Here is a 25420-nt window from a genome sequence, read left to right as displayed (position 1 = left end):
AGTTTCCACACCAATCTGTGATGCATCTGGACAGGATATATTCTTAGTGAATAATAAAAAAAATTATATTTGAAGAAATTTGTGTGTCACAATTCACAATTGTTTTATTCTTTCAGTGGCTATTACCCAAGGGAGTGGGATTAGTTACAACCTTGCAGAGATTCAAAGCCAACCATTCTACCATGACCTAAACTCCAGCCTACAGAGATCATTGTCCTCTCCACCGGGCAGGTAATTTCTTTGATTTAATACATTTTTTATTGCATCATCAATGCCTGAAGAAGTCATGTTTTAACCATTCTCCTGCTGTTAAATTATAGTTTAACAGGGTTTAGGAGGGGTGGCCAGGGGGGCCGGGGTCGACATATGCGGGTCGTATTGGATTGATGGGCGGGGGGGGGGGGCGGGTTCGTCTCCTAAGGCTGAAGCGGGCCCCTGGTGGTCAAGGAGGCCCTGCATGCCCCATAGCTGCATGGGGACGGGGGTGTATGCCTGGTCAGCGTCATCCTGGGTTGGAGGGTGGTGTGATGTGGTGGGTGCTCCTGCTGGTGCTAGGTCCCTGGTTGAGACAGAGTCTTCCCTGCCACTGCCGAACCTAACGTAAGCGTAATTATGGTTTGCATGAAGGAGGAAGACCTGCTCCACCAGGGCTTCAGCCTTGTGTGTCCTTACATGCTTAAGCAGAAGCACCGGTCCCGGGAACGTGAGCCATGCTGGGAGTGACATTCCAGTCGCTGACCTCCTGGGGAACGAGAACAGACGTTCGTGAGGGGTCTCGTTGGTAGCCATGCACAGCAGTGACCAAATGGCATGGAGTGCCTCGGGCAGGACGTCCTGCCAGAATTTAATGGCCCACCCTTTTAACCTGAGAGCCAGGAGGACCGCATTCTAGACCACCCATTCTCGCGTTCCACTTGCCTGTTGCCTCTTGGGTTATAGCTTGTTGTGCGACTGGTCGCGATACCCCTCGCCATCAGGTACTGGCGCAGCTTGTCGCTCATGAAACTAGACTCCCCCATCGCTGTGATTGAAGGCGGGGTAGCCAAACATGGTAAAGATCTGCCCCAGGGCCCTGATGACGGTGGTCGTGGAGGTGTCCAAACAAGGGAAGGCGAAAGGGAAGCGTGAGTACTCGTCCACTACCGTGAGGAAGTAAACATTTCGGTTTGTGGAAGGCAAGGGCCCTTTGACGTCCATGCCAAGATGCTCGAAAGGCCGAGTAGCCTTTACAACGTGGGCTTGGGAGAGGTGGAAGAAGCAGAGTTTACACTCTGCACAGACCTGACAGGCCTCAGTCATGTCCCTGACGTCGCTGATGGTGTACGACAGATTTCGGGGGGAACAAAATGGTACAACTGGTGACGCCTGGATGGCAGAGGGCCTCATGCAATGCCTGCAACTTGTCATCATGCATAGATGCGCAGGTGTGAGAGGTAGAGCGTCAGGGGAGCTGTTAAACTTCCTGGGGCGGTACTGGATGTCGTAGCTGTAGGTTGCCAGCTCGATTCTCCAACGCAGCATCTTGCCGTTCTTTATCTTGCTCTTGTGGGTGGTGTTAAACATGAACGCCATGGTCCGCTGGTCCGTGAGGAGCATGAATCTCCTGCCAGCCAGGTAGTGGTGCCAGTGGCGGACTGCTTCCACAATCGCCTGGGCCTCTTTTTCAATGGCAGAGTGCCCTAGCTTGGAGCCGTGGAGGGTACTGGAAAAGAAGGCGACGGGGCGCCCCCCCCCCCCCTTGGTTGAGGGTAGCAGCAAGGACCACCTCAGAGGCATCACTCTCCACCTGTAAGGGGGAGTCCTCATCCACAGCCTGCATCGCGGCGTCCGCAATGTCTTACCTGATGCGGGTGAAGGCTGCCTGAGCCTCAGGTGGGAGGGGAAAAGTTGTGGCTTGGGCCAGTGGGCAGACCTTGTCTGAAAAGTGTGGGACCCACTGTGAGTAATATGAGAACAGGCCGAGGCACCTGCAGAGGACCTTTAGCGTGGGGGGGAATGGGTAACTCCATTAATTGGCACATCCTTTCCGGATCTGAGCTGACGACTCCATGGGCCACGATGTATCCCAGGATGGCGAGGCGGGTGGTGCTGAACACACACTTCTCCTTGTTGTAAGTGAGGTTCAGCTCCGCGGCCGTCTGGAGGAATTTTTCCAGGTCAGCATTGTGGTCCTACTTGTCACGGCCGCAGATAGTGACGTTATCCAGATATGGGAACGTTACCTTCAGCTTGTGCCAGTCTACCATGCGATCCATCTCCCGCTGGAAGACGGAGACCCCCGTTGGTGACCCCAAAAGGAACCTGGCGGAACTGGTACAGGTGTCCCTCCGCCTCAAAGGCGGTGTAGGGCTTGTCCTTCGGGTGGATAGGGATTTGGTGATACACCAACTTCAGGTCAATCATGGAGAAAACCCAGTAACGAGCAATCTCATTGACCATGTCAGCGATCCTCAGCAGAGGGCAGGCATCCAGCTGGGTGTACCGATTAATAGTCTGGGTGTAATCCACGACCATCCTCCGCTTACTTCCCCCTTTAACCACCAGGACTTGGGCTCTCCAAGGGCTGTTACTGGGCTCTATAACACCTTCCAAAAGGAGTTGCTGCACCTCTCCTTTGATGAAGTCCCTGTCTGCAGCGTAATAGCATCTACTTCTGTCGGCGATTGGCTTGCAGCCTAGCGCAAGATGTGGGAAGAGCACAGGTGGGGTGATGCACAGTGTGGAGAGGCTGCAGGTTAGCCAGGGCTGGAAGGTTGGCATGCTGTGCAATGTGAGTGGAGGTTGCGGCCCCCCGAAGGCAAGGTTACACTCTGCAGGTGGCACTGGAAATCCAGGCCCAAGGAGGAGAGGTGCACAGAGTTTGGGCATGACCAGAAGGCTGAATCCTGTGTAAGTCTCCCCTCCCACCATTATATCGACCGAGCAGCGCCTGAGGATACCAACAGTTTTATCCTCGGTGGCGAGGGTGATCGAGCAGGTGGTGGGGTGAACCTTTAACCTTAGGGAGTGCGCCACAATTGGGTGAATGAAGCTCTCGGTGCTGCCACTGTCCAACAGGCACTTTGTTAACTGCCTGTTGACTTGCATGTCCATCATTGAGCACCCGAGATCATGGGGAATGGCCAGGATGATCACAGAGTCAGTGTCGTCACTATCTGGAGGGAAGGGGAGCGTCGATAGAGCAGCCTGGTCATCGCTTGTGTTAACCACGTCGATATTGGTCATGAGGTGCAGAATGTGGTAGCTGATGGCCTCTGGTGGCATGGCAAGCACCGGTAGGGTGGCCTTGTCATCTCCCGTGCTGACCACATTGCCATTGGTCGCTGGGTGTGGCGTGTGGCAGCTGATGGCACCCGGAGGTGTGGGGAGCGTCGGTAGGGTGGCCTGGTCATAGCCCGTATTGACCATGTCGTTCTCATCATCATCAGGGGCCCTCCGTGTCAGGCGCTGCCTGGCCCATGATGGCAACAGCAAGTGAGGAGCTGCTGTGTCCGCTGCGCTAGGGAAGTGATGTCATCACGACCGGTGCCAGTGATGTCATTACATCGGCCGGAAGTGATGTCACGCTGTGAGCCGGAAGTGACATCACTGTAGTTCTCAGTGAGCAGCGAGGGCGAGGCCTGGTGCAGATGCTCGGGGCACACACTGCGACGGTTGCTGACGGGTCTGGATGTTGAGTGGTTGAAGATGGGGAGGACAGAAGTCATCGTGGGGACAATGGCACTGTCCAGCACGCGCACGTGGTGGGGTCCGCAGAGGATGTAGGGTGGTTATAGAGGGCCACTGAGCTGCCGACAGGTTTAGAGAGCACACTTTTGCAAAGTGGCCTTTCTTGCCACATCAGGAACAATACAGGTTCCGAGCTTGACAGTTTTGGTGAGATCGTCGATCTGACCCACACCAGGACCCACAGTGCTTACAGGGGCGCCGGGTGCCTGCCGCAGCAAATTTATCCTCCCCAGCTCGGCCTGGAGTTGCAGCTGTATTGTGAAAGGGCCGTGAGGGAGACTGGGGGAACCTGGAATTGAAGGCTTCAATGTGCAGGGCTGCTGCTTCCAGGGTTTGGACCACTTCCACAGTCCTGGCCATTCTGCCAGATGGCCCTCGAGCGTAGCCCTCAGATGAAGACGTCCCGGATCAGCCTCTCGACCTCCTCTACACCTTCCCCAGGTTCAGCCAGACACGGTTGGGCCAACTATTGCAAGTGTCCTAGGTAAGTCTCAGTCGTCTCCCCGGGTTGCTGGGCTCGGGTGTCGAAGAGGTACCTTGCACAGACCATATTCATGGGGGGCTTGTACAAGTTCTCAAGATTTTCCATTGCGCTCTTGTACGCGGAGCAGCCTTTGGTTACCTGGAAGGCGCAGGAACCCAGCTTTGACTGGAGTAGGAGCAACCTCTTCCGATCGGAGCCCAGTATGACGCCCTCGTGTGCCTCGATAATTGTCTCGACCGCGTACTGCCAGATCTTGAAGCGTGTCTGGGCTTCCCCGTGGCGTGGGTCGACCTCGAGGCTCCCTGCGCACAGGAGTTTTTCCATGACAGCCGTGGGAAAATTTTGTGGATTAAATTGTGGTGCGCTGTTAGACAGAATCAGACACACACAAGGTAAAGACTGAACAACAATCTTTAATCCACAAAAACCTCCACAGAGCTGGCTGTGGCTGCAGCAACTGAGGCCTCGGGAGGCTGGCACAGGCTTATATCCCAGAGGGTGATTGACACCCGACTGGGTGGGGCTTGATCCATTCAGGCCGACTGACTGGCAGCCGGCCAGGTGTTGTCCTGACCCCTTACACTCCTGCAGGTACAGAGGCTGCCCCCTGTAGTAGGCTGGTGGTGTACCTCCACACAAACTGAAAAATTGACTACCCCTTTATGACCATGGATGCTACCTGACCCATTGAATCTTTCCAACTCCTTTTTGATTACGTGTAACAATAGTAAAATGGCTGGCAACTGAATATTTTATGTAGCTTTGGCTTAGCATGTAAATCCCAATTTGCTATCAATGATTCATCATCATTTCACAGATTAAGCTTCTTTCACTGCAAAATATCATGGAAATGATTATTGCATTAGGCGTGTTTCCAACTATGAGCAAAAACTACAATTGCTGCTGAAGAAACCACCTCCAAAAAAAAGAACTAATTTTATTGACCCAGTGTTGTAATTCTTTCACACACAAAAAATACAGAATATAAGGGACTGTAAAAATAAAACAAATGTTTTGCTATTTCACCTCTGTCTTTCTGATATGTGCGAAGTTATTTTGCATTCTGTATATGTATGACAAATTCTTGACAAACTGGATCTTATCCTTCCTGGTTTGCTCTCTGTCCCATGTCTCAGATGTGATTGGTTGCTTTGCCAGTTTAATGTCCTCAGCTACTGGACATCAGGGTTCCCTTGAGCTGCCAGCTGGCAACAAAAGTATCAGAGAGGTAAACTACTTACACAAAAGTCCCTAGACAACAATGGCAAGCTTTTTTTTCTGGGTCAAGGTGTAGTGCTAGGAAGTTTTTTTTTGCTGTCTGAAAATTCACAGGGAGCGGAAGAAAATGCAAAAAAAATGTTGCTTGCTCTTGGAGCATTGTAACATTTTGTTTGAAATTCTATGTTTAATCCTTAATTTTGGAAAGTGCACTGAGATTGATTCAAAGAAAATTGACAACAAAATTTAAATTATGTATTTATTTACCAGCAAACGGCCTAAGACCATCTCTATTGATGACAGCATAGACACCAGTCCAGCTGGAGAATTCTATCCCTCTCCCAGCTCACCTACAAGTGTCAGCAGGACATGGCATGAACGGGATCAAGGTTAGTTCTTGGAGTGAGCTTGAAAAGTTAATACTGATTTTGCACTTACTTCCACAGGAACATGGACATAATCTACGATCAAATACATCTTATGTACCATGTCAAATAAGAATAAAAAAACTTGTTGTTAAGAATTAGGAGGGTGATTCATTACATTGAATAGAATTGGCCTCTAAAAGCTCAGAGCTTGGGTGTTATTGCAAGCCACAGCAATAGAAAATATATTCCTCCTGATGAAATTGTACATCATTGTGATGCTGTGATTACATTTAGTCCCCACCGAGATTCTCCAAAAACATAGCATTACAATTATGTGCATTTTCCTAACACCACACAAACGATTCAAGTCATAAAACATAGTTTTTCCAGATCTTAAGGTCTAGAGAGCCAAAATGGGGTCTCAGACTCCCATTTGAAAGTCTGAGATATAGACTTAGATATAGATATAGTCTAAGTCTGAGATATAGAGAACTCCCTGACCTTGAGGAAGGTCCCAGCCCAAAATGTTAGTTACACTTAGCTTTGTATGGACACTCCTGATCTGCTGAGTTTCTGCGGCACATTTGTGCGTTTCACTCAGCCCCCAGTGTCTGCAGACTTTTTTGTTTTAAGGCTTGTATCTACACCTGTCAATGAGCATAAACTGAAGCTGAACGGGAGTTAGAATTTGAAAGTTTTGATTGAGCTCAGGCTTATAGAGGATGCATATTGGAGAATGTTTTGGAAATCAGTAGAGAGGCCAAGTCCAGCGGAAAAGCACAATTATGAAGGTACCATTGACCTAATCAGAGTCAAAGCTGCTGATGTTCAAAGGGAAATATATGGGAAGGACTTGCATAATCATGTCAAGGTCAAAGAGCACATCAAGGACTACAGAACCACAAGATGCAATAGATGCTGTATACACCAAACAGGAAAAATAAATGCTGGATATACTCAAAGGGGTACCAACATTGGAGATAAACAAGAAATATGCAGATGGTGGAGTCTAGTGCAGTACACAAAAGGGCCCCAAAACAATCCTTCCAAGTAAAGCAACGCTTCACTTGTGAATCTGTAGCGGTCATTTCCTGCATCTGGTGCTCCCAATGCAGCCTCTCCTATATCAGGAAGTCTGAGTACAGACTGGGGGATCGCTTCTTTCTGGATCGCCTTCACTCTGCTGCAGCAGCAAGAGCCTCCCATTTCAATTCCACATCCTATTTGAATAATGACATTTCTGTCCATGGCCTCATGCACTGCCAAACTGAGGCCACCCGCAAATCGGAGGAACAAAAACTTGTATTCCTTCTGAGCAGTCTTCAACCAGACAGCTTCAATATCAGCTTCCTCAATTTCTCTTAACCCTTTCCCTGGTCGCTCTCTACCTCATCGCTCTGTCTCCCTTCATCCAGCTTCCCATCCCCTTCCCTTCCTTCTCCTATCAAAGAGCATCTTTCTTACCCACTGCCACTAGTATCCAACTGTTCCTCCCCCTCCTACTCCACCTACCTTTATCTTCAGGCATTTGTGTCTGGCACAATTGAAGAAGGGCTCAGACTCAAAATCGTGACTGCCTTTTGCTCTCCATGGATTCTACGTGACCTGCTAAGTTTTTCTAGCAATTTGGTGTATGGTACCAACATTTTCCATTTTTGTAGCGGACAAACATCCTGCTTCAACTTCAGACACTGGCCAGGGGGAGGATGGGTCGATGTCCAGGGAAGAGAATATGGGTTTAATCTTCCCTACTGGAGGAAACCATTCTTTCAGTACTATCAGGTCTAACAGAATAAGGAATCAGAGAGTGGAGCCCTTGAGAGATGCAGTGGTGCAAGAGGCTGGCTATTGTCAACATGGATGCTGAACTTTGTGTTAGATCTTTGATGATGTTGCAGAGAGATAATATACAACTGAGAAATGGGAGGGGAAGGCAAGTGATGGCATTAGGAGGGCAGTAACATTGAAATTACAAAGATATTTCCTAATATTTCTTGGCTTCAAATGGACAAACAGGAATGGAGCCAACCTGTGGCAGTTCGACCCAGCAGAACAATTGAGGAAAGGTAACTCAATGAGGACAACCCTGTCAAAAGCTTCAAACAGGAAAGGAAAGCAGAAGAAACTTATCATGATCATCACCGTAAAATATGTCGTTTATGACTTTGGTCAGGCTCATTTCAGTGCTGTGCCGTTTACTCCCAAAACAGTGCATTAGGGTTAGGTCAAGGGTTAGGATTAAGCCTCGTTAAAACTTTCCTGTCTACTTACAGATATTGAGGCAACAATTTAAGTACATTAATAATTTGCCATTTATATAGGTCTTCAACAAACTAATCACATTTAGGGCATATCAGAAGATAGGTTCCACAGCTCAGAAGCTGGTCAGTCAGAAGAAAAATCATAGATTGGTCAGATAATTGGCCCAGAGAGGGAACTAGCAGCTCCCCCCTCTCTCCCCCTTACTCTTTCCCCTCCCTCCTCCCCTCTCCACCCCTCTCCTTGCTCCCCCTTGACCCTCCCTCTCTCCCCCTCCTTCCCTCTTTCTCCACTCTCTCTTATAATGGTATTTTATTCACTCTAAGGATTCACCTGTGTGGACATTTTCACAATGCAGACACATTTTACTACATCTAGAAAATGGAGCTAAGGTATATTTTCCACAAATTCTGTAGAAGCAAATTGCATTCTATTATTTGTTATTTTGTCAGAGTTGCTGTAATATTGTGTTACAGTGTATATAGCTACAAATATCCTGCTTGGCTATGCTAGAAAAATTATATTGTTGTTTAACAGTTCTTTGAACACTAAATCAATTAAAATTAAATAAGATGTTCAGAATTAAGATTAAACATGGAGCAGTCAATTGATGAGACTTTTTCTTTTGCAGTTTTTAAGTAATCTTTGAAAAGGACTGTATTTTCCAAGATTCAAGCTCATTTTATTGTCATGTAGTAAAACAGATGTAATAATGCACAAAAACGAATTTAGTCTGCCATAAGGCAGACAAAGATTTGCCATCAGCAGAAATTGTTCGGTCCCACTTACAGTCAGCGAAAGAGAAGGAAGGTCTGATTTTTCTAAGGTGTTGCCTAGTACAGCCCAACTACAGCAAGAATCCTGGCTGATCTTCACTGCAAACTGAGATGGGTATTACTGTGAACTCAGAGAGTTTAATTAAAGAAGACACTGAATCCAGAAAACTAAAGTTACAATTACTCAGTAAATCCAATGACACTTCGATTAATTTAAAAAAACACAATGAAGAACAGATAAGCTAGTTATGGTCAATGGAGCTTTACAGGATATATAACCTTTTGAGAAAAGAATTGGGTGTAGAAATGTGTAAACCAGTCTCTTAAATCTGTTTTTACCACTCCAAAATATGACTCAGGATCACTGCCCCATCAAATCCCATAATGGATCCCAACTGGAAACGATGACTGACCATTTCTCCTTGTATAACGCCTGACCCGCTGAGTCCCTCCAGCTTCTCTTTGTTTGCTCAAAATTCTAGCATCTCCAATCATTCTGTTTCTCCAGATCCGCTGATTTCATTAGTGTCCAAAAAAAAGCCTTGAGAATAAACGTTTATAACCTTTATATTAAATGAATGTCTCCATATTTTCAGTGCCACATGACTTGTCCTTTATTCTGCGATCACCTTGAGAATCTCCAGAATGAGGAAACAGTTTTGTTTGTCAGAATCTTGTTTGTCTCATTGAGATTACATCGCATTCCTCCAAACCTCAGTAAATGTGGTGGTGGGTGGGGGTGGGGCACATAATCTCTCCTCAGAGGACTACTCCCATCATCCCAGAAATCAGTTCAGTACTTCTGTGCTGCACTTAATATACACTCAAGCTTATCGATCATTAGGTGTGGGACACTGTATACCAGGTGAAGTCTCACTTGATGCCCTATACAATCTCAGTAATTGTTGAATTAAAAAAAGATTACTACTGCTGTTGATAATCAGAAACTTTGGAAACACTCAGAGGTCAGGCAGCATTTGTCAAAGAGAATAGAGACACTTGTCTGAGTATTTCCATCATTTGTGTTTTTTTTAAATCTCGGCAATTCTTCATAGTGATAGAACAATACAGCATGGAGACAGGCTCTTTCTCCCAACTCATCATTGTTGACCGGGTTGCCCATCTGAATGTCTCATTTGCCTATGCTTGGCTGTTTAATCCTCTCCTATCCATGTACCTGTCTAAGTATCTTTTAAATGGCATGCGTGACTACAATGACCTCTTCACCTATACCTCCAGTTTTAGACTCCCCTACCTTTGGAAAGATGGTCACCATTCACCTCATCAGCCCCTAAGACTCTAGGGGGGGAAAAAAATCCAGCCTACCCAGTCTCTCCTTAGAAATCAAGCACTCCAGTTTATCATTATCGCTTCTCTACCCTAGCCTGGTTATGCTTGCATGATCACCCTCTGTAACTCATGAACCAGCTTGCTGGTATTACTCCTTCTGTAATACATATCAAATGGGCACTGTCACATTTTACTGGTGGATTGTCCCAGAAGACACCTTGTCAATCTGCTGCTTTCTTAGCCACAGAATTAACCTTTCATTTGTAGCCGTTTTGCATCTTTCTAGCAGAGCGCGTTCACTCCTAACTTTGTATTATCAGCAATCCTGGATACACAACATATTTACTCATATAAAAGCCATGATTATATATTATAAAGAGTCGATATGTGAGCCTGTGCTATCAAAACAGTCTGCCAACCGAACAAAAAACAAAATTTTTTGTTCTTCCTCTGATTCTTGCTTCTTATCTAATTTATAATACATGCAAATATGTTTCCTCAACCTCCATGAGCCCTTATGTCATGTAACATCTTTTTTTTTAGACACCGCATGGTACATAAGGAATAGGAGCACGAGTCAGCCAGCCGGCTCCACCATTCAGTAATATCATGGCTGATCTGATCATTGACTCAACTTCACCTCCCTGCCTTTTCCCCATGTCCCTGAATTCCTTTTTTTAATGTAAAATCTATCTAACTGGATCTTAAATATATTTAATGAAGTAGCTTTAACTTCTTCCCTGGGCAGAGAATCCCACAGCTTTTCCTCATCTCCATCTTAAATCTAGTCCCCTGAATCTTGAGGCTGTTCCCCTGTTGTACCTGCAACCCAACCTTTTGCGATTCATGTACAAGCACTCCCAAGCCCTTCTGCACTGCAGCATGTTGTAGTTTTTCACCATTTAAATAATAATCTGCTCTTCTATTTTTTCCTAATAAAGTAGATGACCTAGCATTTACTAATTTTGTACTCCATCTGCCAGACCTTTCCCCACTCACCTAACTTAACTATATCCTCTACAATTTGTTTTGCCACTCAACTTAGTATCATCTGCAAACTTTGGCTACACTACATTCTGTCCCTTTTCCACATCTTCAATGTAAATGGTGAACAGCTGCGGGTCCAGCATCGACCCCTGCAGCGCCCCACTTACCACTCTCTGCCAATCAGAAAAACACCCATTTATCCTGACTCTCTACCTTCTATCAGTTAACCCATCTTCAATTCATGCAATGATACTTCCCCCAACTCCATTCATCTGTATCTTATTGATGTATCTTGTGCGGCACCTTATCAAACACCTTCTGGTAATCCAAATGTATAATATACATCAACCTGTTCCCCTCTATCTACCGCACCCATTATATCCTCAAAGAACTCCAATAAGTTTTTTCAAACAAGACCTGGCCTTTCTGAATCCATGCTGTGTCTGCCTGATGGAACCCTTCATTCTAAAGGCATTGCTATTTTATCCTTCATGCAGCGTCAAGCATTTTCCCAACTACAGACATTAAGCCAGTGGTTCTCAACCATTTTTTTCCACTCACATACCACTTTAAGTATTCCCTATGCCATAGTTACTCTGTGATTAGTAAGGGATTGCTTAAGGTGGTATGTGGGGGGAAAGAAAAAGTTTGAAAACCACTGTTTTAATCATCCCTAATTGACTCATTATGTGCGTGGCTTCATAACTCCAAAGGAAATGGGCCAATGACAATTTTTCTCAAGCAAAATATTTCAGTAACAATTGGGTGTAGACCAGTCATTCTCAACCTTCCCCTCCCACTCATATACCATCTAAAGCAATCCATTACTAATCACATAGAGATTACTTAAAGTGGTATGTGAGTGGAAAGTAAAAGGTTGAGAACCACTGCATTAAGCTAACTGACCGATTAAAAAGTGGCATGACATTTGTTGTCTTCCAGTCTGCCAGTACCTGCCCAGAATCCAGAGATTTTTGGTGGATGACAACCAACACATGGACTATAACTCCCACCATTTCCTTCAGTGCCCTGGGATGCATCCCATCAGGACCAAGGGATGTGTCTGCCTTCAGTCCTATTAATTTGCTCAACACTATCTATTTTGTAACAATAATTTTATCGAGGCCCTCACCTCCCTAACACCACTCCTTGGCATGCTGGATGTGTCTTCCACCATGAAAATGTTGGTTCAATGCCTCGGCCATTTCCCCATTACTTAATATCATTCTCCCTTTCTCATCTTCCAAGGGATCTATATTGACTCTAGTCACCCTCTTCCGTTTTATATATCTATAAATTTGTTTGCTATGTTTTTATATTTTGTGCTAATTTCCCTTCATGATCCTTCTTCCCTTCCCTTATTTCCTGTTTATTTGTCCTTTGTTTCCTTTTAAAGTTTTCCCAATCCTTCAGTTTCCCACTACTCTTGGCGACTTTGTACACATAAGCTTTTAATTTTATACTTGCCTTTATTTCCTTCATTAACCAAGGCTGACTCTCCCCTCTCTTACTGCCCTTATTTTAAAACAGGAATATATCTTTGTTGAGCATTATGAAAAATCTCTTTGAAAGTCTTCCACTGTTCCTCAGCTCTTCTGCCAACTAGCCTGTCCATGCTGACCAATTCCTCCCTCATCCTGTTGTAGTCTCCCCTGTTCAAGCGTCTGTATGAGAAATTCAATCATACTATGATTCCAAGAGGGTGTCTGACTACTAGATCGTTAATTTTACCTGTCTCATTGTACAATACTAGATCTAAAATAGCATTCTCCCTGTTGGCTCCTTAATATGCAGCTAAAAAAAGCTAACACAGATGCATTCTATGAAGTCATCCTCTAGACTATTTCGACCAACTTGATTTTCCCAATCTAAGTGGAAGTTACAGTCCCCCACGACAACTGCCGTTCCGTTCTTACATACCTCAGTTATCTCTCGGTTAACAGGCGATTTCAGCCCACAAGCCTCTGCCATCCAATTTACCCCAATTATCCTACAGCCCCCAGTACATTTCTGAATGGTGGGAGGGAACTGGAGCTCCTGGAGATAACCCATACAGACACGGGGAGAATGTACAAACTCCTAACAGACAGCATGGGATTCGAACCCTGTTCCGGTTCCTTTAGCTGGTGCTGTAAAGTTCTTTGAAATAGTCTGCATTAGTCTATAATAATAATGACTTGAATTAAAATTGTCTTTTTTTATTCTGTAACTATTAATAAGATTAAATGAGATAATTAGAGTGCTGGAGTAGAATAATTATGAGAGAATAGAAATACAGTATGAATTATGTTTTGGCAATTGATGAGGGTGCTCAGTTCAGAAAGAGTTAAATGAGACTAAATGTAATGTGAAAGTCCCTCTCTAAGTGATGACTTCTGACAAGATATTGATTTATTTGACCTCACTGCGTTTATTTCACTAAATGGAGGCGTCTAATTAAAGTAATCTTTAAGATGGAAAGGGCAAAAGTTTAAGGAGCCATTAAAATTGGTTATGGAGTATGATAGATTGGATCTTGGTTCCACCAAGTAAACCAGTTTAACATCTGACTTTCTCCCCATCACCCCCTCAGACCCATTGTTTTGACTAGAATGTGAAGATGATGTTTTGGGGTTGCATTTATGCTCTTTTAGTTTTGTCCCCTGTTGATTTTTAAGCATAATTTATGAGCAGTTAGTCAAGATTCAATCTAGTCCTAAAAATATTAAAATAAATATTACCTACCATCACATGTGGGGATGAATGACTTTGGCATTATAATGTGGCAAGAGGTGATTGGCATTAGTTTACTCTTGATCAGGCTGTGAGAGATACCACGATCTGTAACCAGCTTGACTGAGCAACAGCACATCTGAAATGACCTTCCTTCACAGCGTTATTTCTAAACTGCTTAGCAACTGGATTCTCGACTGAAAGCTTCTGTCTGAAGACCCCACTGTGTCCAAACATTTAAAAAAAACACACTCACGGAGGGGTGGCTGTCGAGTACTAAGATGCATTATGTTCAAAAAGCAATCTGTTTAAATTTCTGTCTGTAAACAAACCTACCTGCTCAAATTGCTCCCTCAAATGACACCCTTATCTCAACTCACTGATGGTCATAGAGTCGACTTGTCAACTAATTGAGTGGGTCACATGAATCAATGCTATGTAAGACAATTTATTAACATTGGTCACAATTCAAAATATTTTAAATGATATTAACTGTGACTAACATCAAATTCTGGCAAACTTTATATGATTTCTACTTCAGAAAAATTGATTTTACACAAAGAAGCTTTGACAACCCAAGAGCTACACTTGTATGTTGTATAGCCAAGTTTTAAATACCAGTCCTTTGTGACTTAAAGCAGAGTTTCTGAACTTGAATAATAATTACCAGGGGACAAACTAATATTCCCCACCCATTATTAAGTTTACACAAAAGATGTTTGTCAGTGAGCCATGACTCTTTTGCCAAAGTAGTTTGCAGTAATTCAGCAATATGATAAATTGGTGACTGTAGTAAGCATGGCCAGAACACACAAAAATGAAATGCATTTGTAAAGAATTAGCAATGTGCGAGTAAGAAGGATAACTGTAATTAGGAGAAACTCTAGCTTAAAAGAAAAGTTTGGAGAATAGAGTAATAAATCTGCGCAGGAAATATATATCAAATGAAGTAGGAATATAGATAGTACCATAGAACAGTACAACACAGAATCTGGGAACAATAACAAGGAAGAAGTCGAATCAAGCACTTAAGAAATGCCTGCACTTAAAATACTTGATTCACTTTCAATGTTTCTTTCATCTGATGGTTTTGTTCAATTTTCATTTAGTTTTGAAACACCTGCATTTATCAGTGTAAATGCTAACTGTCAGTGTCATGTGATACTTTTATATTAATTCCAGAAGAGTGAAGCTGAAGGGGAAGGCCCACGAACATTGTGGCCAAGCCTGACTTTTCTTTTGTTACCCAGCAACTGTACAGCATACATTTTCCAGCAAAGTTCAACCCGGACTACTTTCTTGCCCCTCCCACTATGTACTATGCAGGAATTTAAAAGGAGTAGCACTTGTTCTGTTGAGCAAACCGTGAACAGTGAACAAACAGCTCAACTCTATATCTCCTTGCCTCAACGCTGAAAATCTCATTCTTCCCTTTGGTACCTTTATCAAACCAATATCACTGAGAGGAATCATGATCACGGCATTGGCAATTCCTTACCATGGATTCTCGGTACAGATATGGAGGAGATGTTATCTGTTATTTGATGTTTTCATCATATTTACACCAAAGTAACACAAAGGTATAAAAGGCTTGAAGGCCATGAGTTTGCATTGTCAGTAGGCGAGAATGAAAAACATGGCACATCAATTGACTGCCCAGAAAGGCATTTATTGCCATAGCAAAGACTCCATTGATGTACGTTTGCAGCACTGAAAAAGTTGGAAGTGTCCACAGCATGCCCAGCTCAGTTCTGGTTGGCTGGGTCTGGTAAGATGTGATATGTTGATTGATGGGTGTATACTAGCTATTCTTCCTGTCATCAAGTGAGGAAGGTGTACAAATGGGTTTTGAAAGACTAGACATTGTGAATGTAGATGAGTGGAAGTAGATGCACTGTCAGGAATTAATTATCATGGACTCTGTCTAGTAAGAGCACTTGTGGTGGTAAAGATGAGAACTGGAAACAATGAGAAGTATGATGGGTGCAATGTACCTAATGCAAAGTTCATTATATCCTAAAATCTGGTGTCCATGGGTTTACCAGGTCTTCTCTTTAAGCCTAAATAAAGCAGCGTGAATAGTGATTAACATAGTTTAAGGACACTGGGACTCCATGTTGCAAGTAAGTTGTTTCGTGCTTTGATTTTTAATACAGATTTTTTTTTTAATATGGTTCCAGGTTCCTTTGTAATATTGTATGTAAATCCACAAAATTGGTGAACTTTTGGCTGCTGTAGGTACCACTACTCTGATGCCCCAACAATAAGAAAAAGAGAAGCAAACCAGAGTTTCTTCAGAGACACCCTCCTGCCCTCCCTCAACCTTTGCATCCACCCAGCTTTCTGTCCATTCCAGCAGAGAACATGAGGTCCTCATTTCCAACATCTGATAATCATCAACATTATACTCATTACTGTTAGGAGTAACACCAGGATTAATCGTAGAGCTCTCCATCCTTGCCTACCACTACCCCAGAAGCAGCTGGCTTCCCCCCTGCCCCAATATTTGTCTTGCATATCGAACTCAATAAACTGTCCCAACCCAAAATTTGGACTGATTATTTCTGCCCATGGATGCTGGCTGGCCCGCTGAGATCCTCCAGCACGTCAGTGTTTTCTCAAGATTCGATATCAAGAATTTTTGTGTTTCTCTTCTTTAACTATGTATAGATTTGATTTAGTTGGGAAATAAGATTAAGAGATACATGTGCTGAAATGAAACAAAATCTAACAATAAACCAGGCTTTGCTTCTTGTTCAGTTATACATACTGTTAAAATTGCGTATGAGTTAGAACCAGTCTGTTCCCAATTTCCACACAAACTACAGGACAAAGAGGCACCAGAGAAAAAGGATAAAATGATTTACAGCAATAGTACCAGAACTAGGAAAATAAAACTATTATGTAAATTTCAATTGAAAATAAAATAAAACTTTGAGGAGACCTGATTGTCATCTTTAAAATTAAGAATTGGTTAGCTAAATTGTGTTTGAAAGGAATGTTTTCATTTTGGAAAATAAGAACGCTAAATACAAGAAATTTATTGATCAGTTTAATAGTAAAATAACAGCAGATTTCCTTTACTCAGAGAGTGGCAGTTCTAGGAAGTTTACTCGCCCAGGCTTCAGTGTTTTCAAAGGGAAAGTCAATGAGAAAATGAAATAGACAGAATAAAAAAGCACAGACAAATTGAGCTGAATTTTCTGTTTTTATATTGCAATGAATTATTTCACATATAATGTGGTGGAAGCAAAAACCAATTGACTTTTTCATCCATATTGTTTGTTCTGGATAAAAAGTTTTTAATCAAAAAAATAAATGATTTGATACTTTTTCACCACATACAGATGCAAAATATTTGTTCTTCTCAGTAATACTAATCGCTATAAAGTACTTTAACAACAGATTTAAACAATCACTTTAGGGTGACATGATAAACACAGTGGTTAGCTCCACACCTTCACAGCGCCAGTGATTGGAACCGGGGTTCGAATCTCGTTCTGTCTGTAAGGAGTTTGTATGTTCCCTCTGTGCCTGCGTGGGTTTTCCCAGAGGCTCCAGTTTCCTCCCACCGTTCAAAACATACCGGGGGTGTAGGTTAATTGGATGTAAATTGGGTGGCACGAATTCATGGGCCAAAATGTATGTCTACATTAAAAATCAAGTAAATTAAAAAAAAACTTGAATATCATCAGACTGCTTTGGGTAAATTTAAAATGTTGTTAAGTGTTGAAATATGAAGAAATAAATTCACAGTTACTTTTATAATCCTGATGGAGCTGTTGCAAGTTTCGGATTCTTCTGGTCAATGGTCTGAAATGATCCCCAGATTGAATTTGCAGTATGTTGCCTGTGTTATCCATTGTCTGATGGATGTGAAAAGTAAGGAGGGGAAGATTAACAAAATCATTGTTCTGACTGGATGCTACAGCCAAGAATTGCATTCATGTAGCAGATGCTTTATTTGACTGTTTGCTTCCATTGGTCTTTGCTTCAAAAACACCACTTGTCAATGTTCAGTTCATGCTACTTATTATTTGTATTGTATGATCATGTCTGTTGTACTACTGGCTAATCAACCATTGTGTAATGGTTAATTAACACAAGCAATGTTACATAGGCTTCATAGATGCCATAAGCCCACAATTTCGTGGAAATATGGTCTGAGAAATGTTTCCTACTTACTCTCATGAATGTAGCCCTGAAGATGCTGAAGCAGTGTTCAGGATGAAGCAGCACCTAATCTCCCTCTAATCCAGTTCACTGCTGTCCACCTTTGACTCTTTTGTTGCAATATCCTTCAACCTCCATGATTATGAAGGACAGGGTATTGATTCCATGTTTGCAACATATCCAAGGTTGCCTTCCCCCCGAAAATGCAGTGTATGATCACTGTGGCTGTTTATTTGAATTGCTGGATCTGCTTTGTATAACAAAACTGTGGGAATACCTTCAGTTTCAGCAGGTCAGGATGATGACTTCTCCACATCCTCAATGTAAGTAGGCTAACCAATTAATGCTGATTCTCCAGTGCGACCCAGCTTCCATGAAGCAGAAGGATTAAAGGGAAACCCAACAGCAAAGTTTCGGCCTCCTTGCTGCCATGACCTTGTTTTCATTTCTCTAACCATTAATTTAAATGTGAATGAAGCGCACAATCAAATCAAAGTGCCAAATAGATTTTTTAGACTCAAGCCCGTCTTGATGTCTATATGGCTTGTCTGTGTGACCACGTTACACGCTGCTGCCCCGAAGGTTGCCGACAGGTAAATTTAGTCATTTGCAGAGGAGCAGGGTCTGCACACTAGGACAAAAGAGGTTGAGGATTAAAAACAGAACAGGAGAAGCTGCAGATGCTGGCATCTTCAGCAAATAGAGACTTGGCAGGTCAGACAGCATCAATTAAAATAAATGGACAGTCAGCATTTTGGGCCAGGACCCTTAAATCTAAGGTGTGATCAGGAAGTAAGGAAGGGCTGGGTTATAGGGTATTAAGATCCTAACACCTCTTTTCCTTGCTATGTCTCCTATAACTAGTATCCTGTAATCTCAGCTCCTCTCTGGCTATTCCTTGCCCCCATCTTACTATGTTTGCCATCTCCCCTTCCCACCTTCGTCTTGAAAAAGGGTCTTGACCTGAGACATTGACTGACCACCTCTCTCCATGGATGCTGTCTGACTTGAAAACACTCTTTGTATGTTAAGGACCAATTTGGTGGACTATCAGGATGAATGTTCAATATGAGCATTTATACTTTAGCAGTGAACTCTGAACTTAGTCCATTTTGTTTACACAAGCACTCTCTTCTCATAAAGACACTGAGCATGTGCAGAGTGCTGCTCACATTGGATGTTTCTTGTCACTTTACCCTTCAAAATATAAGGAAGCATGTTAAAGACAGTATATCAAGGTGTATATGTAATGGTAAGTAGAAAAGGGTATGTGAGAGATGTATGCAAGTTATAGTATATGTGTTTGGTTACATGGTAGATAGGTGGGATTTGTTTTGTTGCTTTGATTTTTGTTGCACATCTGAGGTTTTGAAATTTCTTGAACTGAAACTAGGTCAGGGGAGATTGCTGTATGCATTGACTTCCTTGGCTACCTCTTTTCAACGCTGCACTCATTGGGTTGTGGATTCCCTCTTCTATAGGAGTTCTGAGGCCTCTCCCTCTCTCTCTCTCTCTCTCTCTCTCTCTCTCTCTCTCTCTCTCTCTCTCTCTCTCTCACACTTCTTCCCCCCCCCACCCATATTCTTTCACCAAGCTTTTCAACTTGCATTATAATGCCATGTAATAATTTGAGCCATCAATCAATTAATTTGACAGGTCACAAACACAACTTCAATTCATTGCCTGTATGGTAGTCCTCAAAATATTCCTCCTGACAATGAGCTTTTATGAAAAGTGCATAAAACGTTGAACAGTGTGGCACCCAAACTGGTAGTGTCACTTTCAAAAATGTTTTCCAGTGCAGCTGAAGTTTTACCCTCATGCGTGCTTTTCTAAGCTTTCAGAAAATAATTAATTGAGGAAAAGTCAGATATGAATCATTAAACTGCTTAATTTTGCAGTTAGCAAGTCAAAAAGTCTTAGGCAAAAGTTATTTCTTTAACCTCACACTTTTCCTCATGACTAAAAGAAATAATAAAATGACATAAACCTGCTTCACATCTGTCTGGCACCAGAATTATATCAAAAAAGTATACCTTTCAATAGCCCATCCTGATCGCTGACCTTCAGCAAAGTTTTTTTTTAAATTGCAGGAATTAAAGAGAATGCTTCCATTATTTTCTTTGAGTTATTCACTAATAGGCCTGCCACAAAAATCTGTTGATCTTTTTTTCCCACCTGAAAATAACTTTTCCACAGATATACCCAGCATCATTGGTCCTCAGCACTTGTTCACAGATTAGTGGTCCCCAGTTAACTGGCATAAAGCAATGGTCATCCTCTTGTCTCCAGCCATCACATTCTGCCAAAAAGGACACACTATCCAAAACAGCACTTCCTTATAGCAACACTGCAAGGGCCCAGTCTTTCAGATGAGCTGATAAGCAAAGTTCTTGACAGACATCTTAGAGATATAGAGATAGGCCCTTCTGTCCAACTTGTCCATGCTGTCATTACAAAAGCTGGACCCAATTGCTTGGTTTTGGCCCAACTCCCTTTAAATCTTCGTGTACATGAAATCTGTCTATGTTGTCTTTTATAAGTTATAATTAATCCCACCTCCACCATTTCTTTTGGCAGATCATTTCATACTTGCACCACCCTTTATGAAAAATTTGCCCCTCAAGTCCCTTTTAAATCTTTCCCCTCTCATCAAAAATTAGGCCATCTATTTTTAGATTCCTCTACCCTGAAGAAAAAAAAATGATGATTTTACTTATTTTTTTTGGGCATAATATGATTCCAATCAAGTAAGAGCAGACAATGCCACCCAATGTCCTCATCAATGTATATTCCTTATAAATACTGTAAAAAGGAATTATTTGATTGTAATTCCATTCGTGTTCTTGAGCCACGGTGTTCCCCTAAATTGACCACACTTTAGAAATAACACAATCATTAAAACATTTTGGAACATGTTACATTCATACAAAAGGCTGCAAAAATTTCTTCCTTTCTTTAAGCTAAAAGAAACAATATAGCAGCAACATTATTTTCATCGAGGATTGAACTAATTTCATTAGGCATATATTTTGCTGATGAATGGTTCGGTGCAGTTGAGATTAGAAGTGTGATCAAAATTGTAGTCTGTGGTTTCACAATTGTCCTGGTAGAATATTATTAATCATTTTCTTCCAATTTTTTTTTCCATTTGGAACTTCATTCATCACAGGCAAAAGTGATGCACAAGAACTTACCCAAACGTGGTAATAGGGGTTTCTCCGGAGATATTAGCAGTTATAGTGAAAAAATGCACCTTTCTAAAGTGGTCTAATACACTTGTATATAAGTATTTACCTGTTTTCATATTTCTATCTATGACTTGGTAGAAATGTCATCTCCTACAATGAAGAAGCCTGAGAAGCCAATATATAGTGGCCCCACATCTCCACAAGGTTCATCACCACGACTGAGCACTTTCCCAACGCATCATCACCCTGGCATCCCAGGACACAGTGGTAATTCAATTCATACTTTATCTGTGTATTAAATAAGTGCAAACTAATTGGAAAATACAGTTGATGCACCATCCTCTCAGGGGCTTTCTGACAAGTGCATTTTCCTCTTAACCAGGTTGGGGAGATTTCATTTCAACCAAGAGCATTTCACTTGACCACTTTAACTGTTGCGCAGTGTAAAATCACAGTCGGACAGTGCACTCAGTACTGGAGTTAGTTAATTTAGTGCATGGCCTTTTAGTGTTCACTTGTGTTTTGTGTGGTGTGGTGTACATTGAAGCTTGAGTGAGGGGTGACCTGGTTGTTTGTTACCCCTTTGGACAAGACAAACTGATGAATAAATTTCTGCTGGTGTCTTGAAAACATAATTGCAGAAAAATGTCTGCAGTAGGAAAACAGAATAAAGAATAGGTGCCATCCATATCTAACTTGCATCATCTTTTCTACATTTTGACTCATTAAAATTGTAGATAAAGTTACTTTTTTTCCAGAAGCATTCAGAAATCATGATGACTGAACAGTAGAAGTGTGTTCATGACTGTAAATAATGAAATTTTGATGGTCAGCACACAGAATTACATGCATATGGTCCTTCATGAATTGTGTCTGTTTTTCAAGAATAGTAATTGAATTATTCTCTTCTGAGTAAATTTCTCGTGAATGAATTGCGTGAAAAGAACAAGTAAACACGGTCCAGTGACATCCTCGGAGGGGAACAGTACACTTTGAATGAACAGAACTAAACAGTCATCACAGCAAGTCTGTTTAACTAATCGCAAACCATAACAATAAACTGAAACATTGATTGATTGTTCAGATTTTACTTATTAAGAATATTTTCTTCTGAGTTATACTCCCTAGAGTCTTTATCCCACTTGGCAGTTTACTAAGCTCACATAATGCAGAGAAAACATGTTTACTGTTACAGGAACTGTATGAAGTTGCAGATATGACCAGTGGCATGCAGGAAGTTTACACAACAGAAAATTTCTTGAAATGTTGCTTTTCTCTTTCCAGTCATCTCAACGAGAAGTCCACCTCCTCCATCACCGCTACATTTTTCAGCCTCCTCCATCCTCCCTCCAGCTCCCAGTAGTTACTTCTCGCACCCAACAATCAGATACCCACCGCATCTTACCGCTCAGGATTCAGCAAAGAACTTTGTACAACTTGGCTGTGGGCCATCCAATCCACAAACAAGCCAGGTGAGTCATTCACTGCTCAAGTGTTTAATTGTTAACCAATGAAATGCTGCCGTCTTATAATAATTGAATTTGAAGGAGGGTCTATGAGCTATCTTTTGATTTATCTCTCTAAATTATTAGAAACTGATTTCAAAGCAGAGAATTACTTGCTGGGAATCACTGGTATATTTTGTTTCTTTACCTTTATTAAGTACATGCAATTTATTGTAAAATCCTTTGCTTTCTAAAGGACACTGCTTGATCTGCTGAGTTTCTCCAGCTTTGTGTTTTTACTTGCAATTTGTTTCTGCTTTTGATTGTTAATCATTTAAATCATGGCTTGAAAGGTACTTATTTATTTCTAGCTTGCGTCCCTTTCAGAAAATCAAAATACGTGTAAAAAGCCACCTATTCACCTGTTCTGTGTTTCTGAAGGAGCTCCCTACCCCCACAACACGGTTTACTGGTATTAAAGAACAAATATTCCTCTGCAAATATTCCATCTTAACAGAACCAGTTTAGAATCTTCAGTAAATACTTCCCATTCTTGATTCCTGCTCCCCTTCATTATTCCCTTCCTCCTTTATGTCCCACTCTGGATGATTATTCCTTCTCTCCTTGCTGCTTTGGAAAATTCCCCATCCCACTCTAGATTACTGGCTGTCACCTTATTGTTCTGAAATATTATCTGTCTCTCCTTCCCTCTCTGGATAACTGTTCCCTTGCTGGATTCTTCCTCCTCTCCTGCCCTTGTTGGAACATTAATCTAAATCACTGGTCTGGTTCCCTCTTCTTCGCAGTGCCCTCCATTCTCATATTCTCAGGCTGTATTTCTGCTATCTATTCTGGATACCTTCTCACTTCCAATATTCACTTCCCTCCCTCCCTGCTAATCTTTCCCCTTCTTCCCAATCTTAATTACCATTCCTCTCCAAACCCCTTTTGCCATTTAAACACTACTTATTCCCAAAAGTTAATTGTTAAATCACTGGTATGAACATAATATAAATTGCTCACGTTCTGTGGCAGTTGCTTTTTTGTTTGTTCTTAATTTAACAGCAAATTGCTTTGGTTATATCCCAGTAGCATTGTCTGCATGCTGAACCATTTGAATTTAGATTTTGTTGATTCTTTATTCAATTCCTATCCATGATAACTATTGAAAGGACTGCTTCCCAGCAGTTGTGACAGTTGTATCATTTGGCATTTCATGACAAGGAAGAGTTAAAATAACATGTAATAGTGGGGAGATGGAAACCAAGGACAGAGGTGAAATGTTTTTTTTTCATGCCTGACCAATCAACCAAACGAATTATATATTTTGTAAATCACAAATACATGAAAAGAAGCTATGAAAAGGGTGGACTTGTTTAAAAGATTGCCTTCTTTCCAGTTAAAAACATAAAGAACAGCATTTTCTGGACCATTCAAAATGTTCTGGCTTGGTCTGATCTTTCATCTCAAATGTTCTTTCCTGTCTGTTCCCCTAGAGTTTAAAAACTTATACTTAATAAATTAATCTCCACATTACACTGGGGTAGAAAACAATAAAGCTCGACAGGTCATTTTGAGAAGAACTTCCTCCTCGATTATTGCTTAATTAATAAACCCTTTATCCTCAAGCTATGGCCCCAGGTCTAGATTTCCTTTTTATCAGTGGAAACATCCTCTCACTTTCCAAACTGTCAAGCTCCTTTCATATTTGTTCTAAATTCTAGAGAACGTAGGTCTAATCTGTTTAAACTTTCCTTTATGAATCGATCTCGGGACTCTCCTTTCATTCGTCTCTCGGTCAAATATGTCTTCCATTAAATAAAGAGAACAAAACTGTGGATACTACTCCTCATTATAGCCCTGTTCTTTTACCCATCCCTTTGTAATGACAGCCAACATTTCATTTTTTTTCTCATTATTTGCTATACTTGTATGTTAAGGTTCTATATTTCTCTGATGAGCATACCCAAATCTTTCCAAACATTAACATTCAATTGTCTTTCACCATCGAAGTAATAATTTGCTTTTCTGCTGATTCCTCTACATGATACTCCATCTGTTTCTCACACTGTTGATGAAGAGAAGACACTTCTAATGCCACAAATTAGTTCTATTTGCTTCCATATACAGAGTGTCAAAGTTATGTACAACCAACTCAGCAGTTACTGGCTAGTTAATTTCATTAAAATTTGAGAATGTGTCCTAACTGATTATGTTTCACAAGGAACTGGTGACAAAAATGGACTGAGATACATTGGATTGTTATAGAACCTTAGAACATTACAGGACAGAAATAGGCCTCTTCAGCCCTTCTAGTCTGTGCCAAACTTTTTTTTTTTGCCTAGCCCATTGACTTACACCCGGTCCATAGCCCTCCATACCTCTTCCATCCATGTATCTGTCCAAATTCCTCTTAAATGTTAAAATTGAGCCTGTATTCACCACTTCAGTTGAAAGCTCGATCCATGTGTGAAGAAGTTTCCCTTTATGTTCCCTCTAAATTTTTTTTCTTTTATCCTTAACCCATGCCCTCTGGTTTGTATCTCATCTACCCTTAGTGGGATTAAAAAAAACTCTACGTTTACTCTGTCTATCCCCCTCATAATTTTAAATACCTCTATCAAATCTCCCCTCATTCTTCTATGCTCCAGGGAATAAAGTCCTAACCTGTTCAATCTTTCCCTGTAACTCAGTTCCTGAAGTCCAGGCATCATCCCAGTAAATCATCTCTGGATTCTTTCTATCTTATTTCCTGTAGTTAGTTGACCAAAACTGCACACAGTACTCC

General features: G+C 41.9%; 1 protein-coding gene across 10 annotated transcripts in view; it reads left to right on the top strand.

Moving 5' to 3' along the window:
• The window catches only part of LOC138755431 (nuclear factor 1 B-type-like), a 315639-nt gene that overhangs the window by 218920 nt on the left and 71299 nt on the right, over nt 1-25420 (top strand). For 9 of the 10 annotated variants that reach the window (XM_069921424.1, XM_069921399.1, XM_069921408.1 and 6 more), the window contains exons 5-8: nt 117-231; nt 5702-5820; nt 21326-21454; nt 22472-22659. In XM_069921424.1, coding sequence (XP_069777525.1) covers nt 117-231; nt 5702-5820; nt 21326-21454; nt 22472-22659 — 551 coding nt within the window. The remainder of the gene's footprint in view (nt 1-116; nt 232-5701; nt 5821-21325; nt 21455-22471; nt 22660-25420) is intronic. The other variant, XM_069921434.1, reaches the window with a different exon arrangement.

Source organism: Narcine bancroftii, chromosome 1 (genome assembly GCF_036971445.1).
Source record: "Narcine bancroftii isolate sNarBan1 chromosome 1, sNarBan1.hap1, whole genome shotgun sequence".
Lineage (NCBI taxonomy): Eukaryota > Metazoa > Chordata > Chondrichthyes > Torpediniformes > Narcinidae > Narcine > Narcine bancroftii.
This window is presented reverse-complemented; position numbering and strand designations above follow the sequence as displayed.